The sequence below is a fragment of the Pectinophora gossypiella genome, chromosome 9 (genome assembly GCF_024362695.1).
Source record: "Pectinophora gossypiella chromosome 9, ilPecGoss1.1, whole genome shotgun sequence".
Lineage (NCBI taxonomy): Eukaryota > Metazoa > Arthropoda > Insecta > Lepidoptera > Gelechiidae > Pectinophora > Pectinophora gossypiella.
Genome location: NC_065412.1, coordinates 706,241 through 730,767, shown reverse-complemented (window position 1 = coordinate 730,767; position 24,527 = coordinate 706,241). Strand labels below are relative to the sequence as shown.

The 24,527-nt window shown below is 40.0% G+C and overlaps 1 protein-coding gene and 1 long non-coding RNA gene across 2 annotated transcripts in view; both read right to left on the bottom strand.

The window, feature by feature from the left end:
- Nucleotides 1-4,479: 4,479 nt before the first annotated feature.
- The window catches only part of LOC126369352 (uncharacterized), a 49,600-nt gene continuing 29,552 nt past the window's right edge, over nucleotides 4,480-24,527 (bottom strand). Inside the window, exon 2 of the long non-coding RNA XR_007566691.1 lies at nucleotides 4,480-7,296. This is a non-coding gene — a long non-coding RNA (uncharacterized LOC126369352). The remainder of the gene's footprint in view (nucleotides 7,297-24,527) is intronic.
- LOC126369332 (neurexin-4) overlaps nucleotides 4,480-24,527 on the bottom strand; it is a 32,893-nt gene continuing 12,845 nt past the window's right edge. The window contains exons 10-25 of the mRNA XM_050013668.1: nucleotides 23,770-23,917; nucleotides 22,461-22,567; nucleotides 21,939-22,064; nucleotides 21,133-21,336; nucleotides 20,378-20,557; nucleotides 19,498-19,635; nucleotides 18,627-18,763; nucleotides 17,337-17,488; nucleotides 16,441-16,637; nucleotides 15,445-15,585; nucleotides 15,136-15,315; nucleotides 14,587-14,720; nucleotides 13,899-14,109; nucleotides 12,497-12,634; nucleotides 11,652-11,743; nucleotides 4,480-10,820 (exon numbers count right to left, since the gene is read on the bottom strand). Coding sequence (XP_049869625.1) covers nucleotides 10,722-10,820; nucleotides 11,652-11,743; nucleotides 12,497-12,634; nucleotides 13,899-14,109; nucleotides 14,587-14,720; nucleotides 15,136-15,315; nucleotides 15,445-15,585; nucleotides 16,441-16,637; nucleotides 17,337-17,488; nucleotides 18,627-18,763; nucleotides 19,498-19,635; nucleotides 20,378-20,557; nucleotides 21,133-21,336; nucleotides 21,939-22,064; nucleotides 22,461-22,567; nucleotides 23,770-23,917 — 2,384 coding nt within the window. The 3' untranslated portion in view covers nucleotides 4,480-10,721. The remainder of the gene's footprint in view (nucleotides 10,821-11,651; nucleotides 11,744-12,496; nucleotides 12,635-13,898; nucleotides 14,110-14,586; nucleotides 14,721-15,135; nucleotides 15,316-15,444; nucleotides 15,586-16,440; nucleotides 16,638-17,336; nucleotides 17,489-18,626; nucleotides 18,764-19,497; nucleotides 19,636-20,377; nucleotides 20,558-21,132; nucleotides 21,337-21,938; nucleotides 22,065-22,460; nucleotides 22,568-23,769; nucleotides 23,918-24,527) is intronic.

Sequence of the window (24,527 nt, the reverse complement as noted above, 5' to 3'; positions counted from 1 at the left end):
AAATTGTTTTGTCGCCTCTTTTAGGCTAAAGTGGTAATAATGGCCTTTTCAATACGAGTACTTAGGTACCTACTTCCTATCGTGAACTCTTGATTTAAGGATAACCTTAGGTACTTAGTAATTTTATGTTAGCTATATGTATATATAGTGTATAGTGGATAAATACATAATGAGGATGATAATATTTTGATATTCGACCAAAAGATTTGACCCTTTGCAAAAGAGTTGAATTAAATTAATTAGACTAACGAAAGCCGCATTTCAGCACAAGATTGCGAAATTTGAAATCGATTAACTAAATTGCAAAACATATTTCGTCTTGCAATTTGGTTCTATAATAATTATACAAGAGCTAATGAAAGGTGACCTCCCGATATGTCTCAAGCTGAAACTCATCGACATGTGCATATTGCCTATCCTCACCTATGGTGCGCAAACATGGTCCCTGACCAAACATCAAAAGTCCAGACTCAAGGTTTGCCAGCGAGCTATGGAGCGCAGTATATTAGGTGTTAAACTGATCGATCGCGTTAGAAACAAGACACTGCGCTCCAAAACTCAAGTGGCAGATGTCGGAGAAAAATCCGCTAAACTGAAGTGGGAATGGGCGGGACATGTCTGCCGTATGCATCCTGAAAAGTGGGCCAAAATTAAAACTGATTGGGCCCCACAGGGCCGTCGACGTCGAGGTAGACCACGACGACGGTGGAGGGACGAGCTGGACGCCTTCCGGCACACCTGGTGGAACGATGCCCGGGACAGGGAGGGTTGGAAAGAGAAGGGGGAGGCCTTTGCCCAGCAGTGGGACATTGATTAGGCTACAGAAAAAAAAAATTATACAATTCTTTCTATACAATATTATTCTGCAAATTACGTCTCATATCCAAGACCAATTAAACCATGGAACGACGTAATATCTTGCCCATGTAACTACCTATTTGCCTTTTTAAAAGTTAAACAAAACAGTAGGTTCCTATTGTCGTGCAATAGCAGCATCTGTGTCGTCGAGAAAGGGCTGGAAGAGCCCTCTGGAGACTCATACCGTAAAGCAGGTGTTAGCAGGTGCAGTAAACATAAACGATCAGTTTTTATCACTACAGCTCCTTAGAGGGCTAGGCAGGCAGAGGGAACGTGTTTGGGGCGAATGGAAGAAGTTGGAAAGTTTTGAAAGGTTTAATTGAGTTAGTTTTTTACGCCTCGAAGAACATAAGATGGTACCTTACTTACTGTCAGGCCCATAATCTCTGATCGTTAAAGAAAATGATATTTTTATTCCTAGCCTCAAAGCCATAATTATGAGTTTTGAAAACTTGTAGGTATAAAGTAGGTACCTAAATGAAGATCACAAAGTGAAAATTAAATCGAAAAACTCTGACTAGGACGAAACTTGATGAGTGCTAAGTATAAAGATAAAAAATCCTTTATTTCTAATCGCCCTGCCAATAAAAAGATTAACAAACGGTGAAGTGTGTTTAAAGGCGGTATTAATAAACTAACCTCAGCTTCGAGACTGCTCTCAAGATCGTGTCAATGTGACAGTTCTTATATAAAAACAGGGACTTGGGCATGGTCTTGAGGGCAGTCTCGAAGCTGAGATTAGTTTATTAATACCACCCTAATAATTTGACAGTCAAGCGAAATTGTATCCAATTATCGATAAATAATTCGATTGTACTTTGCATAGCTGTCCAATAGGTACTTATATAAACGTTCACCGCTTGTTTATTTATTTATTGACAAGTTGACAAGACATTTATACTGTGTTTTCGCTTTTTCGGCACTTAAGAAATTCAAATTGAAAAATATTTTTATTCAGTAAGTAACATAGTAGTTACACTTTGAATCGTCATTTTTTACATAACAAACATCTCATCCGCGTAAAATTACTGCAGCTTCTCATAATCTGTATAGCCGGGGAAAAGAAGCTGCAAGAGAAACCTCGGCACGGGGTCCTAGACGTTATTGTAATAAAATTTGGTAATGTGACTGCCTAATATCAGTTCCCAGACAGAAAGTTTAAATGTCAGAAAGCCGGGAGTTCCCCGAAATAACTAAAAAACAGCTATGCAAGCATCTCGCATAATATCCAATGTCATAGCTCGGTATCAGGTGTCCCAATGACCCAGTAAACTGGTCGAGAATAGCAGATCGCTCTAAAAGGTGGCGAGTGGTGGCGCGTGCTCGATGGCCGATACATGCAGCCTGCAGGCGAGACTCTTACTGATAGTGAGGGGCGGTGTGTCGATGTTCTAGGGAATAGGATACTTCTATCGTGTGGGTCGTGAAGTGGAATACCAACCTCATCAACTCTGGTGTCAGGGTTATTATTGAGCCGCCAAAGGCCGCTGACACGACTCATGACGGTTACGGTTAGGGCCGCGTGCAGGGCCGTCTTTAAACTATTTGAGGCCCTGGGCATATTAGGATCATGGGGCCCCTATGACCTAAAGAAAACACTATTTCGTTATAATAGATAAAGAAAGTAGACTAACTCGGTTCTAAATTTATTTTTATTTAGTTATTAACTATAAAAAAACAGGAAAAATAAAAAATAATCTACAAAAGTAACTCGCTTAGCAAATAAATATATTGCAAAGGTACCCTTCTAGATTTAAGATGAGCAAAATCGTTAATCACTTCTTCAAAATCGATGGTATTGAGAATATCACATTCTATGGACATCAGTGACAAACTAGTTAATCTCTCTTGAAGCATTGTACTTCTTAATTCATTTTTTATTCGTTAGTATAGTATTATAATATCTGTGGTATTACGTTTGACGTTCGATTACGATTATACGATTTGGTAATCTGGCAGGGACTAGGGGGCCCCATTCGAACGCGGGGCCTTGGGCACGTGCCCATAGTGCCCAGTGGGAAAGAGGGGCCTGGCCGCGTGCTTGTGTTTTTAGAGTCCCCAATAGTAGGACAAACTTATTGAGGCATGCCCCTGTCACGGAAGCATTGACTATTTTGAATGAAGTTTCAAACTTTGACAATATAGACCTGTTTTTTTCCCAAAAAGATATTTTAGGTTTGTTCGATACAAAATACCTCGCTGCACAACATCCCTCGCTACCGTTTCCCACGTGAGTGTGTCGTCGAGTCAGCGCTTCACAAACGGGTTAAGTGGCTCACCGGCGCTTAGCGACCATTGTGTGCTTCAGCCGCTCTCCACCACGTTCTATACTTTTGTCGCTCCTTGTCTATACTACTTTCTCTTTTCACGATAGCACACCCCGGACACTTCATACAAAACACCTCGTTTTACACAGACACTACACATTGACATCGTACGGTCACGAGCATTAATTATGTATACACTTTATGGTACCATGTCACATTAACTTTTTTGACAAAGTGAACTGTCATCATCATCAGCCCATTAATGCCCCCACTGCTGGGGCACGGGCCTTCCCTATGGATGGATAAGGAGATCGGGCCTTAAACCACCACGCGGGCCCAGTGCGGATTGGTGGTTATTAACGACTGCTAATGCAGCCGGGACCAACGGCTTAACGTGCCTTCCGAAGCACGGAGGAGCTCGAGATGAAAACTTTTTTTTTTGTGGTCACCCATCCTATGACCGGCCTCTGCGAAAGTTGCTTTACTTCAACAATCGCGGACCGAGCGCGTTTACCGCTGCGCCACCGAGCTCCTCTCAAATTGAACTGTAAATCTCACTAAATGTCAAATATGTTAGTGCGACAGAGTTCTAAAGTGGGTACATTATATTGTTCATGACTGTACACGCGCATCTGTGTGTGTGACGTATGACGCCCGTACGATTGAAGACTAGAGTAATAACGGGGCGCGGGGTGGGGGGGGTGACATAGTTGTCTGTACGTAGTATTATTCCTTATTCTATAACGATAGGTAAACAAGTATACAAGGGGTTTTTTTATGTAAAATAGGTTCGCGGATCACGCTTACCTGACAAATGCCTATTCATTCTATCCTTGAAGACTCCCAGATTATAGCCAGTTGGAAAAACAGACGACGGCAGTTCCAGTCCTTTGCTGTTCGCTTCATTTTGTCACGTTTTTGAGGCCTTTGTCCAGCAGTGGGATTTTGTAGGCTAGATTAGATTAGAATCTAAATCGACTGTTAGATGGTTTTATATTATTTATTGCTATTCTTTCAGATGCCTAGACTTATCGTTTGGTCACCCGAAGTTCTACAAGTTAAAAGAAATTATGTTGGAGCATTTTACCAGAGCCAAGGAGAAGAATCATGACACTAGAGCTATAGGTAAGGATTACGTGCATTATATTATTTACTTTATTTTATCATTCTTTTTTTTACGTTTTTCTATGACGTCACAGGTTGTTTTTTCATACAAAATCCATAGTAATTTCGTGTTTTGACGTTTGGTAAAAAGTAACTGATTTGACTAATTGGATTACCCTATTGCATGTAACGTTCAACTGGCTCGCCCATTCTTAAGGTTACGTTATGACTAGAAATAAAAGACCAGAAATAATGTATTTGTGGAAAATTTATTCGTGATATCGAAGTAGTAAAATAAAAACTCTAATATCAACACACTACGTGTCTGTGAACTACAATACGTGCCTCGCTCCTACATAAGGCACCGCACCTTACCGTATGACAAACGAAACTATGACGGTAAATAACACCATTGTATTATCCACGGAATAGAGGAAAGAGATTGGAAGGGACGCAAAAAGCGCGCCATACAAGTATGAGCAAACAGTCCATGCGTCAACTTTTACTCTCCTCGTACGCAAATTTACGACACGCGGAGCTCCACGATAGGACGGTCACGAGTACTAATATTGTATACACTTTGAAACCATGTCACATTAACTTTTTTGACAAATTAAACCGTAACTCTCATTAAATATCAAATATGATAGCGCGACAGGGTTCTAAAATGGGTACATGACTTGCTCATGACTGTACATTAAAAAGTTGTCTAGTGCATTATAACCTGCAGGTAAATAAAACAAATATCGACTATCACGCAAGGAGATCCCATCCTTATCACAGGAAAGCTAAAACCTTAATAATATCGGCTAATTGTCGAAAAAATACTTTTGCATACAGTATGTTACGACAAGTAATGATAAAATTGCAGCCTATCACTTAACATATACATTCCCGGTAAAGTGGCAATGGATTTTGAGAAACAGTAGAGTTAAGAGTGCCTAACCCAGCAGGGTCCATATAATACCAGCGTCGTGGTTCACGCCGCGACTTGTGCTGAGTGAGGTCTTTTTTCTCAGGACGTCCACCACCACCTTATGATCATTTCGACGGACATTCGTTTTGCTTTTTTGTAATTGTTTTGTGAGAATTTTAAATGATGTATTGTCTTGTTTTGTGTGTCCTTTTATAATAAACTATGTCAATTCTATTCTATCAAAGTTATCTGTTTGCAGGAGTGGTAGTAAAAGAGAGTGGAGTTGAACCGGCGACAGAGGGTCTCATACAAAATGCGCGTAAGGGGCTTTCTTTTCTTTCTTCCATTCCGTGGTATTATCTAAGCCGATGTTTTTATCACATGTATTTCTTAGTGAGAGCTTGTGACCGAAGTTGTGTATTATTATTTATTTATTTATTTGTACACAATAAAACCGACACAAGGAACATTCAAAGAAAACAGATAATAGGTAGATAAGTACAATACTTAATACATTTTTTTACAGTTGACGGATAATTCATGTCTTTATATTTGTCCCTGAAAAGAATTCGCTGTGATGTAACATAGAAATAAAAAAGAAATGGGGTCAGATACTGGTCTAATATTATAGTCTATAGAAAGACACAAGCATCGTTACAATATTTATGTAAGGACATTGAAAATAATAGCAATGAAGCATAAGAATGTAATTGCTATGCATTAGTCACAAGGAGTTTTTATAGTGTTCAAAATAATGTGCATATTGCGACCGAATAACAATTCAGATACCTAATAACATAAAAAATGTATTATTATTTTTTTCATGGTGTTATTTAACACGTCACATCTGATATTTTTACCACAGTTGTTTTTTTTTATAATTTGTAATATAGTGACCCCGATTCCTGTAGACACCTCCTAATTTTATTTTAAGTTATACCCGTCATTTTCTTATCCGGCGAAAATGAAAGGGACAAATTGACAACTGTTAATTTTAAAATGAACGAATAACCCGGACGAATAAATAATGCATTTCTCTGATATGCAACCTGTTTGACGTGTGTCCTGTCAACTTAATTCTGTCGGGTTTTTGGCCAATATAAAATTTAGGGAGGGTGTTTTAAATTCCTGACTAAAATTGACGTGTGTACCATAAAGTTTATGGCAGTCGATTACCCGTCCCTTTCCTTTTCGGCGGATAAGAAAATGACAGATATAATTTAAAATAAAATTGTGTGTACTGGTATTAGCATACTGGTGTCCTATGAAAGCGCTTAAGGATCGCAAGAGTCACGATTATGCAATCTATATGTTTTTTTTTAAAGAAAAGCAACTGTGATAATAATACTTACAAAGTAACACAAGCTTACCACAACTCGAAAAGGACTGTGACCTAAATATAATGGCTTGATTTCAAGATGCTCTTTAAAAAAACCTCTCATGATTCATCAAAAAAACTAATCACAATTACATAAAATAAGTAAAGAAAGATCATTTTTGGACGGAAACTAAACTAACTAATAATTTCACACAATTCAAGTTAGTCACGAACTAATAATTAATATCTAATTTTAAAGTCATAAAGTCAAAGCAGTCTGTAATAAACATAAATTGATACAAATATTACAAAAACACATTTAAAATATTATAAAATGATACACAATATAGAACCTATATTAACTTAATACTAATTTGTAGGGTTCAAAAGCCACCAGCCCATATCATTTATACGATATGTAACTGATTTCAAAGATGAATTTCGTGTAAAAAATGCATTTGGAAGTACAAATTTACGCCTTTTCACACGATAAGACTAAAATGTGAAGAACTAATGCGTGAAGGAACGTAAAACGAAGAAAAAGCGGGAACAAAAATAATCTTTCCTGCGAAACCACATCTGGCACACCTCACAGCACTTTCCTATGTTTCTATTCTTGTCTGGTACTCAGAACCGTCATTTGCTAGAGCGAGAGAGCTCTGAGTAACAGAAAAGGATAGAAGTATAGGAAAGTTTTATGAGGTGCTGACAAATATGGCTTCACTTTAATGGAGTCGATTCTGAAAGACACGAACTTAATTTACTTTGTCAGTTCCAGAACTAACTCTATCTCTTTCTTTCACTTATCGTAAGTAAAGGACAGCAGCTCTGTTCTTAAAACGGTCAAACTAAATTAAAATTATGTTTACCAGAATCATCTTCATTGATTGCTGATCGGTACTGACTCAACTGCCTTTACAAGACAGTCTCAATCGTGTAAAAAGGCTTTATACTTAATCTTACTTACAAAATAGATAAGTGTCCACATGGTAGAATAAAACCTGTCACTTTGTATTCAAATGCATGTACGGTCACGAGCATTAATATGTATACACTTTGATACCATGTCACATTAACTTTTTTGACAAATTGAACCGTAAGTCTCAGTAAATGTCAAATATGTTAGTGCGACAGAGTCCTAAAGTGGGTACATTATATTGCTATGTACAATAGGTCTTACAGTCGAACCTCTAAATAATACGAGTCTGTTTTTAACCTACGCTATTATAATTTTTTTTACTTGTCTTATAATTTTTCCAAATGAAAATAACTTACAAACTTTTATGTTTATAACATAGCATCGTGCTTGTATCCCGAATGGGGTAGGCAGAGATGTATAGTATACACAGCACACCCACTCGTCCATTAGGGTTGAACCACATGTCAGAACCTATTCGCACTTTCCTACGCTTCTAAGAGTATCCTTTTCTGTTACTCAGAATCGTCATTTGCTCTAGCAAAGGAGCGAGAGACCGCACGCTATCGCCTCGAAACTGCCGTGAAAGTGCGAATAGATGCTGACAGTGTTCATATTAGAGTAAAGAATACAACCTCATTCATACTCGCATTAGCACGCCATATAAAAAAAGAAGAAAAATAAATGACAAATACAAAAAGGTAGATTACAGTAAATATTCTCGCGTCCAGTATTATTCTACCACGAGTATTTAGTTACAATAGCAAAATATATACGCTAATTTACAATACTATTTTGTCGTGAGGTTCCGAAGTGATTAGAGATTCATGAAATATTGATATTTGTTAGTTTTTGAGATTATAAAAGAGCCGAATGGCACATTGTGGGAGAGAAAAGTTTAGAATCATTTTATCCGATTTGTGTATAAAAATGTAAAATTATCGTAAGTTTTATTACAAAATGTCACGATTTTTTTCTAGTTTGAAATATGGTATAAGAAAACCCGGTATGGTCAATCCTATGACAAGCCGCCATTGCTAGGCGTTTGATGACGTAAGTGTTGCCATTAAATTGGTTGTCAAAGACGTAAATTTTATTATTGAAAATTAAGTGAATTACTGATTAATGAATGTATTTAATTCCTATTACTTGTCACATTAAAACTGTAAGTAAATATTTTACTAAAAATTCAAGATTGCCTTGAAAAGTAAATTAAAAACATTGGTCGTGGGTAACTTATTTCTTACGAAATGGCAACGCAGGGTGGGATGACGTCAGCTGGGCTAACCTTGAAATGTTAGCTGTCACTTTAGAGCATACCTGGTTATCTTATACTATAGTTTGAAAGACGAAAATTGTATACAGTTTATTTTTTATGATCAATATTATACTTGAGTTATTAATGGTTTGAGTGTTTGTTTTTTTTTTTAATATTTGTGTTATCGTTGAAAACGTGTAATCTTTTGGCATGTGAATGCAATTTAGTAGCAATATCTACCAAAGCTCTTGGTTATTTATTTTATACTCACTAGAGATTGAAATACAGTATTCTACTTTTTCAGAAGAATAAAATGACAAGTAATCAATTTGTGAAGTTCTGAGGGGCTACATTGAAGCAATATAGCTCATTTGAAGGTAGTAGTGGATTAATAATAACTAAGATTTACATTGCAGATAGTATATTTATACTATATGGCAGTGGTTTACAAGCACAAATTATGTAAAGTCTATTTTTAAGATTGACGCGCTTTGTGAACATTTTTATCGGATCGATAGGAGATTTAATGTTAAATAAGGTAAAAATAATAACCTTATTTATTTTCCTGACGTATTTAATCAAGTAGTTAACTACTACAGAGAGAGAATAGTATAGATTAATATATTATGTTTTTAATCAAAACGTTGGAAAGGATCCGTTGATCGCAGTCTTAGCCACATTTGTGCAATAGCTAACATTATTATTGTGTTTCTGTGTATATTGTGATGATTAACAGTTGAAAAATATTTTTTTTATAAGATGGTAAACTCTCGTATATATATGGCGTACATATCCCTTCTATTTGTTTCTTTTTTATGTCTTTCATGCTTATATTGAATATATTTTTTTATTCCGTGTTTTATTGTTTATGTACTTAGCAATCGAGACTACGTTTTGACATAAATTTCAGTTTTTTATAAAGCTAATTATTTTCCTATTATAGTAATTTAAACTGGTTTATTTTTGGTGATAATGGCTTTATCGTGACATTATCATCAATCGATTGTCAACACAGTAGTGATTTAAATTTTTACTTACACTTAAAATAGTTTTAAGTTCAGATCCTTTGGAAATATCAAATGAACCAATCTTGTCGAATAAGTGCAATAATTGATTTCAAGTTTTACCTACACTTAAAATAGTTTTAAGTTCAGATCCTTTGGAAATATCAAATGAACCAATCTTTTCGAATAAGTGCACTAATTGGGTCTTCGATCAACAATACTGCAACTAGACATTGGGTCATATAGTCACAACAGCGCGAGAAAGATTTCACTCACAAATTAGGTAACATAACAGAGCATCACGACTGTATCCCAGAAGGGGTAGGGTAAGTGTATAGTGGCAGGAATGGGTACACCCACCCCCCAAACCGTTTCGTTCCGCCATCCGAGAGACCTCCGCCAGGTCTTGATTTGTCTTGGCTTATCTGGAAGTCTCTAAATAGACTTCGGACTCAGGTGGGCCGAAGTAAGGACAATTTGTTCAGGTGGGGTTTCTTGGATGGCTCGGACTTAAAGTGCAAGTGCGGCACTGTTCCCCAAACGATGGAACATCTTACATCGTGTCCTGCGTGCCCGAACACCTGCATGCAGGAGGATCTGATGAGCGCTGCAGATAGCGCCATACTTGTTGCCAAGTTTTGGGACGATACTATTTAGTTTGCCATCGACTCGATAAGAAGAAGTGTGTACATATATACCCATTTCTCGCTAGCTATGTTGACAAATGAGTTATTGACTTTGTCGAATCGTTGTATCAAAGGTTTATATTACATCGATTTATTCAAAGATTGGCGGACGACGCTCAGTGGGTAGGCCCGCTACAAGGTGAACCGACGATCTGGTGAAGGTTGCGGGAAGCCGCTGGATGCGGGCAGCGCAGGACCGATCGTCGTGGAGATCCTTGGGGGAGGCCTATGCCCAGCAGTGGGCGTCATACGGTGATGTGATGTGATTCAAAGATTGAAATTTTTGAATTTCGAATTAGGAATTAAATAACATTGGCATGTTCTCGCAGAATGATGGTTTATGGCCGTTACCTAAGTTGGTATTGTTGATGGTTGAGTGGTACTGTGAGGATGTCTATATGAAGAACTCCCGCCGCTTGGTGACCCTTGGGCCGGTGGCGGCGGCCAGCGCGGCCGAGTCGGGGTCTGCCGCGCCGTCCGCGCCGCGCTCCTCCTACCGAACAACACACATATCACATAGCATCACGCCAGTATACCCAAAGGGGTAGGCGTAAGGTGTATGATACACAGGATGTCAGTGACATCGTAACGAATACTGAAGGGTGATACAGTCCATGATTCCGAGTTGATATCAAGTTGGATTCCCGGTGGGAAAATTCATGAAAATGTTAGTGTTTTTTTAATGATTTTCAGTCAAATACTCACGGTCTAACCTAAATCATTTCTCAAAGTTTTCGTTAAGGTGTCACTAACACCCTGTATATACCTAGTCCTCGCCAGCTATGTTTGTCTCACGTAGAGCCTTGCCTTTGGTGTTCTTACAATAAATTTATAACTCACATCCAAAGTTGGTGCAGCCGGTCATTGGCCCACAACCCATGCGAGAAAAGAAGAATTATAAGGCCGCCTATTGTACTAATTCTATTTCTCTTTTGTTTTGTATTTTGTTTTTTCCTGTTTGTGCAATAAAGTATTTGTTATGTTATGTTATGTCATGTTATGTTATGTTAATTATGAGAGACAATATTTGTTCCGATTTACATTCTTTATTCCAATGCGGATAAAACCGCCTATTTCTCCCATCATATGTCGCTACTGTTGAGTGTTCTTAAATTTTGAGTTCCCGATACTATTTGTGTAAATACACATATATTTTTTGTTATATTTTTACACAATAACCCTTTGCGCAGCGTTTAATTTATTGCCTAAAGATCGGAAAGAAGGAAACTTAGAAAATATTATTTTCAATCAAAACTGCCTTAATGATAAAGGTCCCATTATTTCTTTCATAAATTAGGGAGTAGAGTTAAAACTCCATCATTACCTGTGTGAGATATTCCCCCTTGTGTCGTGACAACGCTCTCACTAACACCACGGCTACCACGATCAGTAGCAGGAAGATGAACGCCAGCACAGCTGTGAAATAAATACAATGTCAATACGTGTCATCATCATCAAATTAAGAACCAGGCTCTTGTCGGTGCAGCATTTTCCACACTACTTTTTTAGGGAAAAATATGGCAGTGGTTTCCCTCTTGCCTTCCGTTACAAAGGGGTTACGAATATTCAGGGGGATGATTCAGACCATGATTCAGAGTTGATATCAAGTGGAATATCCTGTCAGAAAATTCATGAAAATTTTAGTGTTTTTTAAAATTATTTGCCGTTCCATACTTTTGCAACGGAAAATGCCACTTGATATCCACTCAGAATCATGGACTGAATCATCCTTACTATTCGTTACGATGTTACTAACACCCATATACAGTGTGTAGTTTTTCGGACCCGACAAACTTTAAGGGTGGATTCTACTAGTAATTTCATCGAGAAAACACCCCCATATGTGGGGTCAAACCTCAATATTCTAGAAATGGCGGCCATTTTAAAATTTTAGATTTTCTTCTTCATAAAAATTATGGACATGAAATAAAATGCTTTTATCTGCAAAAAATCGTCTCTATCGAATAAAAATATCCACAACTGCTAAAAAGGTACATAAAATAGTTAAAAGCACTTAATTTCATTTTTTTGTAAAAAAACAGCAAAAATCTTATTGAGATTTCACCGTACGGGGGTGTTTTCTCGATGAAATTACTCGTAGAATACACCCTTAAAGTTTGTCGGGTCCGAAAAACTACACACTGTATGCAAAGTGTTGAAGCTACTCACTGCCGAGGATCGCCTCGTCGGTCTTGTGGTAGTCGAGCTCCCGCTGCAGGTCGACGTCGGGCGGCGGCCGCGTCTCGATGGGCTCTGGAGGGTGCGTCACCGGCTCCACACCGCAGAAGTCCTCGTGCAGGATGCCGCCTGGGAACACGTGGTAACTGGTTAGCGCAGTGGTTCAATACGGTGTATCACTAAACAATGTTATCTGGTTAGTGTAGGGTGTACCACTAAAGTGTTATCTGATTAGTGTAGTGGTTCTGTTAGTGTAGTGATTCCTTACGGTGTACCACTAAAAAGTGTTATCTGGTTAGTGTAGTGGTTCTTTAGAGTGTACCACTAAAAAGTGTTATCTAGTTAGTGTAGTGGTTCTTTAGAGCGTACCACTAAAAAGTGTTATCTGGTTTGTGTAGTGGTTCTGTTAGTGCAGTGGTTCCTTACGCTGTACCACTAAAAAGTGTTATCTGGTTAGTGTAGTGGTTCTTTAGAGTGTACCACTAAAAAGTGTTATCTGGTTAGTGTAGTGGTCCCTTACTCTGTACCACTAAACAGTGTTATCTGGTTAGTGTAGTGGTGCCTTACGGTGTATCACTAAAAAGTGTTATCTGGTTAGTGTAGTGGTTCTTTAGAGCGTACCACTAAAAAGTGTTATCTGGTTTGTGTAGTGGTTCTGTTAGTGCAGTGGTTCCTTACGCTGTACCACTAAAAAGTGTTATCTGGTTAGTGTAGTAGTTCTTTAGAGTGTACCACTAAAAAGTGTTATCTAGTTAGTGTAGTGGTTCCTTACGGCGTATCACTAAAAAGTGTTATCTGGTTAGTGTAGTGGTTCTTTAGAGCGTACCACTAAAAAGTGTTATCTAGTTAGTGTAGTGGTTCTTTAGAGTGTACCACTAAAAAGTGTTATCTGGTTAGTGTAGTGGTTCTTTAGAGCGTACCACTAAAAAGTGTTATCTGGTTTGTGTAGTGGTTCTGTTAGTGCAGTGGTTCCTTACGCTGTACCACTAAAAAGTGTTATCTGGTTAGTGTAGTGGTTCTTTAGAGTGTACCACTAAAAAGTGTTATCTGGTTAGTGTAGTGGTCCCTTACTCTGTACCACTAAACAGTGTTATCTGGTTAGTGTATTGGTGCCTTACGGTGAACCACTAAAAAGTGTACACTGGTAAGTGTAGTGTTTCCCTCGGACGTACTCAGTGGTACAGGCTCGAGCTAGATTTACCTCAAGCGACATTTTCGCGTCGTTTAACAAAGAACACTATTCAGTTTTTGAAAAAAGCTATATAGCTGATATAGTAAATGACACCAGTGGCCCACTCAAGCACACCCAGAAAATTTCAACCAAAATCGGTCACGCAATTTTTTTTTTTTTTTTTGCGAAACCAACGCAAAACATTTATAAATCAATTCTCACCTCCAAGACTCCGCACGTTAGGCGGTGGGTCTTGCTGGAACAACAACTTCAATGGATATATATCATCGAACTCGACGCGACTGACACACCCCACGAACCCTTCGGTCATACTCTCGTTGCGCCCTATGTACATGTACTGGATGTTGTTGAACTGCGCGTCCGCCGACTCCTTTATGTTGAAGTTATATTCTTTAGTCTCGTAGTTGTCCACCTGAGAGGAAAGAAATAGACATAATTTATTGATATAAAATAGTACAAGAGCATTAATATGTATACACTTTGGTACCATATCACATTAACTTTTTTGACAAATTGAACTGTAAGTCTCACTAAATGTCAAATATGTTAGTGCGACAGAGTCCTAAAGTGGGTACATTACATTGCTCATGACTGTACATTATGAAACAAGGCAGCTACAAGATTACTGCTATGGTTGAAAAAGTTTAAGAAAAACTTTTACTAAAAACTTTTTTCTTCTCCTTATCGTGTGGGTTGTGAGGTGGAATACCAGCCTCATCAACTCTGGTGTTAGAATTATGATTGAGCCCCCAAAGGCCCCTGACATGGCTCATGTAACGATTACTCACTTATTGGCTTAGCGTGTACCTTGTATTAGTAAACACTACCGATGTATATTATTAAGCTGTTGATTACCTGAATAAGAAATAAATAAATACATAAAACATACCTGTAACACCATAGTGGCGCCACTGTTCTTCCTAGACAGCCGCACGTCGTGGTACTGGCCCAGACCGAAGTGTTTGTTCGGGAAGATGATCTCTTGACGCTCGAAGCCGAAGTCGAATACTACACGGAGATGACCTGTCATACAAAAATGTAAGTATATGAATACAGCAACCATGGAAAGCTACTGTGCGTCATGAACGGACAGAAATTTTATTGATGACGTCTCATAGACAGTATTTCCGTGCAAATTCAAGCATGTACCTCATTTGATGATGACCAAAATAGCATATTGTCGAGTATGCCGGTTTCCTCATGGTGTATTCCTTCACATACACCCTTGAATCACCTGATTGTCCGAAAAAGGAAAATGATTCCGTGCTTCGGAGGACACATTAAACTGTTGGTCCCGGATATTAGCCATAGAACACCTCCACTAACCCGCAGTGGAGCAGCGTGGTGGAGCACGCTTTTTACCCCCTCCGGTTGATTTAGGGGAGGCCCATGCTTAGCAGTGGGGTGTATATAGGCAGTGTATGTGTATGATACTAACCCGAATTGGAGACCATAAGCGTCAGGTATTCTCCGGAGATGTTGGAGTAGAAGCCGAGCAGGAACCCCTTGGGGTTGGTGGTAGTGAAGCCCACGCGGATCTTCTCCGCGATCGTGGACCGCCACGAGCCCAGGAAGTCGTACTTCACGATCGAGTTCGGGCGGAGATTCACGCCGATTTCTGTTGGTAATATGTATTTTTGTTAAAGCTGTGGGACGTGTATATAGGCTGTTTATTATTATTGTGTTTAAATATGGTTTTAAAACCGTCCAAACGCTGTCATGTCAGTGGGAATCATATAACACATACCATCAGCGCAAATCGGTCCCTTGAAGGCGGTCCAGCGACAGTCGCAGGAGTATGAGTCATAGCCCTCGAGGCAGGTGCCGTTGTTAAGGCAGGGAGACGATGCGCACTTGCCCATGCAGCCTTCCGACACGCCGTATAATCCTGAAATAAAATATATAGAATAGATTTTGTTTTTATTCAAGTGACCACGACTGATAATCGTTAGTACCGTAGGTTAGTTAGTTAGTGGGCTCTGTTTTCCGCATTTAGACTCTAAGATGGACCATTATGCGTGCTATTGTTGACTACGTAAGCCAATGTAACTCCTTCCAGAAGCTCAGAAGCCTCCTGGGGTTTCCACAGGCTTCGCGGAGCGACCACATTGCTTTGAGGATTTGGATAATAATATTTTTTCTCAACCTTGCTTGTTTTTTGAACATTGTTTAAAGAATCCTCTCTAAGATAAAAGATATAGAAACAAACATATATCAGGAGCGCAATACGCGGTTTTAATGCAGTAATGCAACAATGAATTGGGTCGTGTACTAGATTCAAAATAAATTATGAAATTCTGATCACTAAATAAAGACAGGTCTAAAAGTAATGAAAATCATTTTCTTTCTTCTATTTTACTTAATTATGATTTTGAATAAAAAAAAACGTAATAATAAGTCCATCATTTTATCACGTTTTTCTATGACGTCATAATATTGTGACGCAAGCATATGCTTTTTCATACAAATTCTATAGTAATTTCGTGTTTTGACGTTTAGTAAAAACTATCAGATTAGACTAGTTCCAAACTAGCCTATTAAGTAAATTCTTGTACTGTCGGCACAACTCGATCTTATGTATTCTATGCCATTCAGAGAATACAGAAACGGACAGCAATGTTTTTACGAAAAATCCATAATCTCGTTTTTATAATCAGGTCATTTAGGTAGGCGATGCTGTCCAAGTCCATGTTAATTACCATTTTTCTTCCCAATCAAATTTAAATACAAAGCGGAATCGTACCTCGCCTGGCATAAGAGCGCAAGTCTATGGGCATCCCGTTGAGCAGCAGCGCCCGCATGCAGCCCACGAAGCCGTCCTTCCTGTCGAGCGCCGCGCCCAGGATGAGTCCCGTGGACAGCTGCAGGGCGCGCACCGGCTCCTTGGCCGTGCGGATCTCGTTCTTCAGGGCTCCGTCTACCACGACTCTGGCTTCCCGTCTGGGGGATTCAAGGAAGATTTTAGTTGAGTTTACATTACGACCACTCCCTTAAGAAGGCCTCAAATATCCTTTATCGACCTCGTGGAAGAGGTCGACCGCCTTTTATCCGGTGGCCCCGTTTTCAAAGAAATGTAAACCCTGAACACACAAACAAGTCGGAGTTGTAACCCGACCACAGCTAAACTGGAAAGATAGTTGGACAAAAAAGATTTAATAACTCTAGTGTTAAAACACATAATAACGGGTTCTTACGGCGTTTAAAGCAGGGATATGAGACTCCCGATATTTCGACACTGTTGCAAGTGCCATGATCACGGGATGACAATAATATTATGATAGTGATAATAGCCGCGTAAACTTAAAACTCTAGTGTTCCTTCGATCGCGAGGAGTGGAAATCTGTTATTCGAGCCGTACATCCCAATAGGGGATAAAAATATTAGAAGAAGAGAGAAGAGAAAAGAGAGTGTTCGTTCAACACACATTTTTATATTTTCTTTTAACTACTTGGCCGTACAAATTTATTTTGTTGTTCTCACCCAGTACAAAAGATAAGACATCAGTCCTGAGAGTGTCCAGTTCAGGTGTCTTCACGGCTCAGGGCGTCGTCAAAGGGGTCGTCGTCATTTGAAATAATTAATCGACACTAGAGGGCCGATAGCGATAAGCGCTGAATGACAGGGGTAAGGTAAACATACCTGTTCCTCTCAATGGACACGGAATGCCACTGGTTGTCAGCCAGGCGGTTGCTGGTTTCCACGGAAACGCCGAGTGGTGTGTCTCCCACTTGGAATTGGAATTGCAGCTGGTCTCCACCGATGATGGACAGCTTCATGTAGTCTTGTGGGCCCTGGTGACGTACATAACATTGTAAAACTCGGTTATGGTGTCAAATTTCCGACCGTTTTGAATCAGCAAGGCTGAACAACAAGTTCTACGGCATACATCATCATAAGCCTCATAATGCTTGTCTCAGATGATCTATGACTGTCATTGATAGTGATGACAAACACAAGATTGCGCTTATTACTCGTTCGAGTATACAGAGACAACGGAATTCCACTTACAACGACATTCCGGAGTAAAATGAACCAACACGTTTTTTGACACCATCATGAGCGCATTGGCGGACCGGTACGACTCGCCGCTGCTGAACCGCTGGGTGCGATTGCACGCAGTTACATAGCTGTCCGCGGCTTCTGTGACTCAGGCCGGTCTCATCTAGCTTACTGTTATGTTGTCGTCTTTCGAATCTGTTACTAACATAATATGGACTAGTTTCCGAAATAAATATTTTGAATTTTAATTTGCTTTTTGGGAAGCCAAAATATTCGTCTACTGCTCGACAAAGACTCGGCTGAAACATAACATAACATCACGCCTGTATCCCCGAAGGGGTACGCAGGGTTATATATTATACCAACCTACCAACCACCACCAACTACCTCTCCTCGCCAACTATGTTCATCATCATCAGCCCATTAACGTCCCTACTGCTGGGGCACGGGCCTTCCCTATGGATGGATAGGGAGATCGGGCCTTAAACCATCACGCGGGCCCAGTGCGGATTGATGGTTATTAACGACTGTTAATGCCGCCGGGACCAACGGCTTAACGTGCCTTCCGAAGCACGGAGGAGCTCGAGATGTTTTTTTTTTCTTTGTGGTCACCCATCCTAAGACCGGCCTTTGCGAAAGTTGCTTTACTTCAACAATCGCAGACCGAGCGCGTATACCGCTGCGCCACCGAGCTCATCGTCGCCAACTATGTTAAGTCACATGTAATAGGGCGCGAGCCTATTGCCATTAACCGGGCACAGATCCTAGAAACCACGTGATATCAATTACCTATGATCCAAAAATTAATTCTAACTCATAAAGTTGATTAAGTTGAATTTAGTTGTTTAAAATAATGTAAGTCACACGTTCTCAGGACAGATCTATCACAGAGCTATCACAGCAGAACTATAAACTATTGAATTATTTCACCTTAGAATGTAAGAGCACAGCGTTTTCTCTGGTGGTTTTGAATTCGAAGTAGATGTCGCCACTGTGGCCGAGGTCGAAGTTTGGCAGGATAATCACAGCGTCTGATATACGGAACGTTACCGCGTTACCAAACAAATCTGGAAACAAACATAAATAATAGTACTCACTCAATCGAACTTGGACTCTCCGTTTCGTAGACACATATAGATTGTCGTAATACTTGTTTTATTAACTGGACCTATAAGTTCATATGTTATATATTATGTTATGTTGTTTATTATGTATGTTTAAATGTCATCTGATTAAAACAGAAAGAAATATGCACATGGTTCATTATTGATTTCAGAACCGAGGATCCTTGTCAGAGGCCTATGAGTGCTCATTTGTAACCGTGGGTTGATGAGGTTGGTCATTGATCTTACCCACCCAAGAGATGAAGAACAAAGGTAATGGCTAAAGTCATCAGAATTATTTACTATTCTTTCAAAGACGTAACGGCCTCTATGGTCCAATGGTTGAGTTTAGGGTTCGAATCCCGGTGGGGACATATCACAAAAATCACTTTGTGATCCCTAGTTTGGTAATGGCTGGTCACTTGACTGTCTGAAAGTAAGATTATCCGTGCTTCAAAGGCACATTAAGCCGTTGGTGCCGGTTACTATTTACTGATGTAAGTGAGTAATCGTTACATGAGACATGTCAGGGCCTTTGGCGGCTCAATCATAACCCTGGTAGCTAGGTGGCTAGTATTCTACATTACAACCCACACGATAAAAGGCGTAACGTAGATTTGTTAATCTTTTATTTTAAGATACTAGGCTCTTCGTCGTATATTATGTATGGGATATGTGTGTAGTTTGTAAATTCTTACCGTCTCCCTCACACAGTAGCGGGCCGAGTGTGTACCGTCCTTCTTTCTCGTCAAGATGGCTGCCCGTGTCGCCAAATCGGAGTTGCTTCACAGGCAGGAACTCTTTCTCTGTTATCTCGCCTCCGTCTACTTGGAACTCTACGGGAGAAGATCGGGATTGTAATATAATATCGTATGATTGGGTCAGGAGGTAACGTGCCAGTTTGAGAACCCATTCTAAGCTCATATAATACCATGAGAAATCCTCGACAATCTCGAAATGTAACGCAAAAACTTATTGCTCTTCCGTTCTTACTATTTATTGAGTTATTTTTGCCATATGTACAAGGAAAATCTTCACGCAAATTCCTACGGATAAACAGAAGCCTCGAGGGCGGGATTATAGAGACTTATTTTCGGGTTAATGATTGAATAACCATATAACTGGAAGAATAAACAACGAAAATTGTGCCTTCCATGAACTACATAAGGCGGAGTCGCCCTCTTTGGGGACGTATGCAAAAAGCAGCTCGAAACAAGCGGCCTGCCATCGTTATTCGAGATCTGTGGGGAGATCTATGTTTAACAGTCGACGACTGCCGATAATTTATTTATTGGAAGCAATTTATTTACTTATTACATTAAAAAAACAGCTTACAAAGCCAATTACAGGTTTTCACCAATAGAACGGCATTGTGGCCAATTATTTTAAATTAAAATTTAGTATCGATCGCCATCGACTCGCAAAGAAGAAGACTAATAGAACCAATATAGATAATATCAGCCGCGGTTGACTGACACAACAACATAATACAATCTTACACTCGCTCAAATCGCCATGCATTCAGATTCAAATTAAAAAGTAACGATGGTGATGAAACCGATCAAGTGATATACCAACCGTCGGGCTTCAGCGGCGAGTACTCGGCATCGCAGTTGCACCACTTGGTGGGGTCGCTGCAGGCGCCCAGCACGCCGCAGGCGCACATCCGCGAGCCGGGCTGCGCGCCCGCCCAGTAGTCCATGCGCTGCCCCGTGCGGGACACCCACCACGCGAACGGGTGGAAGTTGGCTTCCTCGCCTGTGGATACAGACACATTGTTTGAGCACGTGGTACACTGATAACTACTACCAGTGATGCCGAAATAGTGGCAATGATCTTTTACAATCATCAGTCAATATTCAAACAGTTCAAGCGGTCTGAACGGGTTTTAGTAAAATAGAATAGAATAGAATAGAAACTTTATTTGCGTCAAACATGGTGAATAAGGTGACAAGTGGGTATTAGAAGTAGGTGTAAATGAGTAAATAAGTAATTTACTTACTTACATAAGTAAATAAAAACAGTCCGACTGTGACTTAATTGAGGACTCAGAATCAGAATCATTTATTCAACGTAATTATCATAGATTTACTTGTTGAAGGTCAATTTATCATTTTTGAATCTACGTCATTTCGCAAGTTGTGCTGAGGAGAAGAAATGCCATGAAACTGCAACAGCAATACATCTTTTAAATTAATGTAGGTATACATTACAAGTTATTTAATAACTAGAGGAACTCATTTAATACCAGGCATTTTTATCATTTTAGGTAATCATTAATGTAATATTAAAAAAACAACCCCTTTTATATGATTCTAAAGAGAAGTACTCACTAGGCGAGTTAAGCAGCCTCGAATGCCGGCACATATACTCGAGCCGCTGCCAGCAAGAGTCGGATCTGTTCAACAGCGCTTCGAGCTGCGCACGCGACGCGTCGTACTCCACGTCCTGCTTGAAGCTGCCCGGCTCCTGGTAACCGTCCACAACCGTGTTTGCTGTCACGGAGTGCTGGACTGCTGTGATTACTCGCCCGTCCGCTGTGGGAACAATTCGAGTTATAGATTTTATCACATACGACAGAAACAGACAAGGTTCCGACGAGTCAAATAAGTCACTTTTTGCTAAACTTTATTATTAAAATTTATTACAAAAAAGTCGTCAAATAACGCTAACTTAAAATTACTTAACCTAGAACCCACTCCTAGCCAAACTTGCCCCAAAATTGCGCATGACACTAGCAGCGTTACCGCGCATTCTGCTGAACTTCAAAACACGAAATGACCATGGATTTTTTGAAAGACCTACAGCTACTCACAGTGGAGCAGCGTGGTGAAGTATGCTCCATATCCCCTCCGGTTGTTCGAGGGGAGGCCTGTTCCCAGCAGTGGGATGTATATAGGCTGTTTATCATACTTTGTATGTAAAAGCACGCAGTGACGTCATATATACACGTGACAAAATGTTGGACTTGCATCCTTCTGCGGCCGATTTACTAAGCTTATTTCGGAGTACCCTCAGCCGGCACCCAACATGTATTCATTAATTATCATTTATAACAATCAAGTAAAGTAAAATTGTGATAAATGTTACATTTATTTTGAGAATTTAAAGGCATGAGAATACAAAGGAGTATACTTACAATAAAACTCGCAAGTCACCGGGAAGGCAGGCAGCGGGCCGGAGCCGTCGACGTCAATGTGGATCTCTGCCGACTGAGACACCGCCTGCACGTTCTTGTAGGCTTGACAGGACAGCGGGTGGATCGCTACACATTGACAAACACGGATTAGAGTTCCTGTACTGTTAGGAATAAACCTCCACTACTGGAAGTTTTAAGTGTTGGTGATCTGAACATTCCCGGGTCCAGAAGACGAGGAAGACCAAAAACGAAATAGGCAGATGTCATCAAAAAAGACGAGTTCGTGCAATATTTCCGCAACCCGAAGGCTGTAACGACTACGTACTTACATCAGTAATTAGTAACTGGGGCCAAAGAAGCACGGATCATCTTTCGGACAATCGGGTGATCAGCCAGTAATTTCCTAACCAAACTAGGCCTCACAAGATATCCCGGTACCTCTGGATCGTAAGCCAACGAAAGCTCAACTACTGGACCACGGAGACGGAGAACCGTTACAGGCGTTATGTTGAAATAACTTACATGTATGGCACACAGCGCCGGCGTAGCCAGTGCCTTGACAGTTGCAGGAAAACTCCTCTGATGTCTGCGTGCACACGCCTCCATGCTCGCATGGATTGGGGTTACACCTGGAGACATATTGAACGTCAGATAAATTCCTAGGTGTGACATTGGGACTAGAGATTTGTACGCGTACACGTTAGTGCCTCACCCAGCAGGGTCCACATAACACCAGGGTCGTGGTTCACGCCGCGACTTGTACTGAGTGAGGCCCTTTTATCTCAGGACGTCCACCATCACATCATCTATGCTTTTTTTGTAATTGTTCTGTGATAAGTGATGTTACTGTCTTCTTTTTATGCGTGGCGTCCTTTTATAATAAACAATTTCTATTCTGTTAAGTCAGTTGTGGGTGTATTCGTATAATGTAGTAAACTTGCTACAAGGACTTCTGCAACTTAAGGTGGTATTAATAAACTAATCTCACCTGAGACTGTCCTCAAGATCATGCTCAAGTCCCTGTTTTATATAAGAACTGTCACATTGACATGCTTTTGAGGGCAGTCTCAAAGGTGAGAATAATTTGCTAATACCACCCTTAAAGCGGATCAGCTAATTAGACCAACTTATGCCAGCAGGGGGTTCTTTATGCTGCCAATGCGATCCCAGAGCACCCGTAACTTTAGTGGGTATCCTCTAAGTAGGGAGAAGGAATCAAACATAACCGTCTCGCCGACACCTAGCGACCGCAAATGGTATGTATAAAACATTTCTCCGCGAATAAAAAATCAAATCAAATACACTTTATTGCAAAGAACTTCATTTTATTAAAAAAAAAAAAACAGATTCATTATCATCTCCTGGGCATTATCCCTTTTTTCACAGGGTCGGTTTACCTAACCTGAAGATTTGACGGGTCCAGTTTTTTACAGAAGCGACTGCCTGTCTGTTTTAAAAAAACAGATTATGCAATAAAAATATCTTGATAAGAAATTGAATAATAAAGTCGACGAACTGCTTACATCTGTTTGCTTATTGTACGAAACGGTCACGAGTACTAATATGTATACACTTTGAAACCATGTCACATTAATTTTTTTGACAAATTGAACCTAAGCCTCATTAAATGGCAAATGTGATGGTATGACAAGGTTCTAAAGTGGGTACATGATATTAATCATAACTGTACATCAAGATCCCGCGTAGCTCAATCAATCAATAATTCTTTATTGCACAAAACCATGCACTTAGGACATGTACAAACTGACAAAATAAGCTCAATACGTGTTGCTATATTTCCTTCAACTGTCATTGGAAAGTAAGCTCATACCTGTCAATCATCTGGCAAGCGTCGAAGACGACCTCGTTGGGACAGCAGTACTCTTCCTTCTTCCAGTCTGTCGGCAGTCTGTAGTTGCCATCCACTGCTATCTTGCGCATACAGCCAATGAACCCACGGGGGGGCGCTTTTGCTCCACCTGTAGATCAATAGGGTAGTTTCCAACTAGTCAAATCAGTTACATTTTACTAAAAGTTAAAACACGAAATTACGGAAAAGCAACCTGTGACGTCACAGAAAAAGTGACAAAATGTCGCACTTCATATTACATTTTTCTTTATTAAAATTCATAAATAGGTTAAATAGAAAACAGAAAACGTTTTTTGACACCTTTAGATCTGTCTTTATTTAGTGATCATACGAGGGGAGGTCAAAAAGTTCGCGGAATGGAGGGGTTGGAGGGGGTTGGTTTGCTCGTACAGGTAGCCGCTAGTTGCACACCTCATTAACAGTATATGTACCAAGTTTGAAGCAAATCGGGTCATTAACGTTTGAACTATCGACCAGCAAACAAGTGAATCGGGAAGAACTCAGCGAATATGGAGAAAATTGAACACCGCGCCGTCATTAAGTTCCTCACCAAGCAAGGAAAATCCGCTCAGACGATTTTTCAAGAGCTGTTAGCAGTTTACGCGGACTCTGCCCCTGGTAAAACCATGGTTTACAAGTGGCATAGTCTTTTCAAGCAAGGAAGAGAGTCGATTGAAGATGACCCCCGCTCCGGACGGCCCATTGAGGCCACCACACCG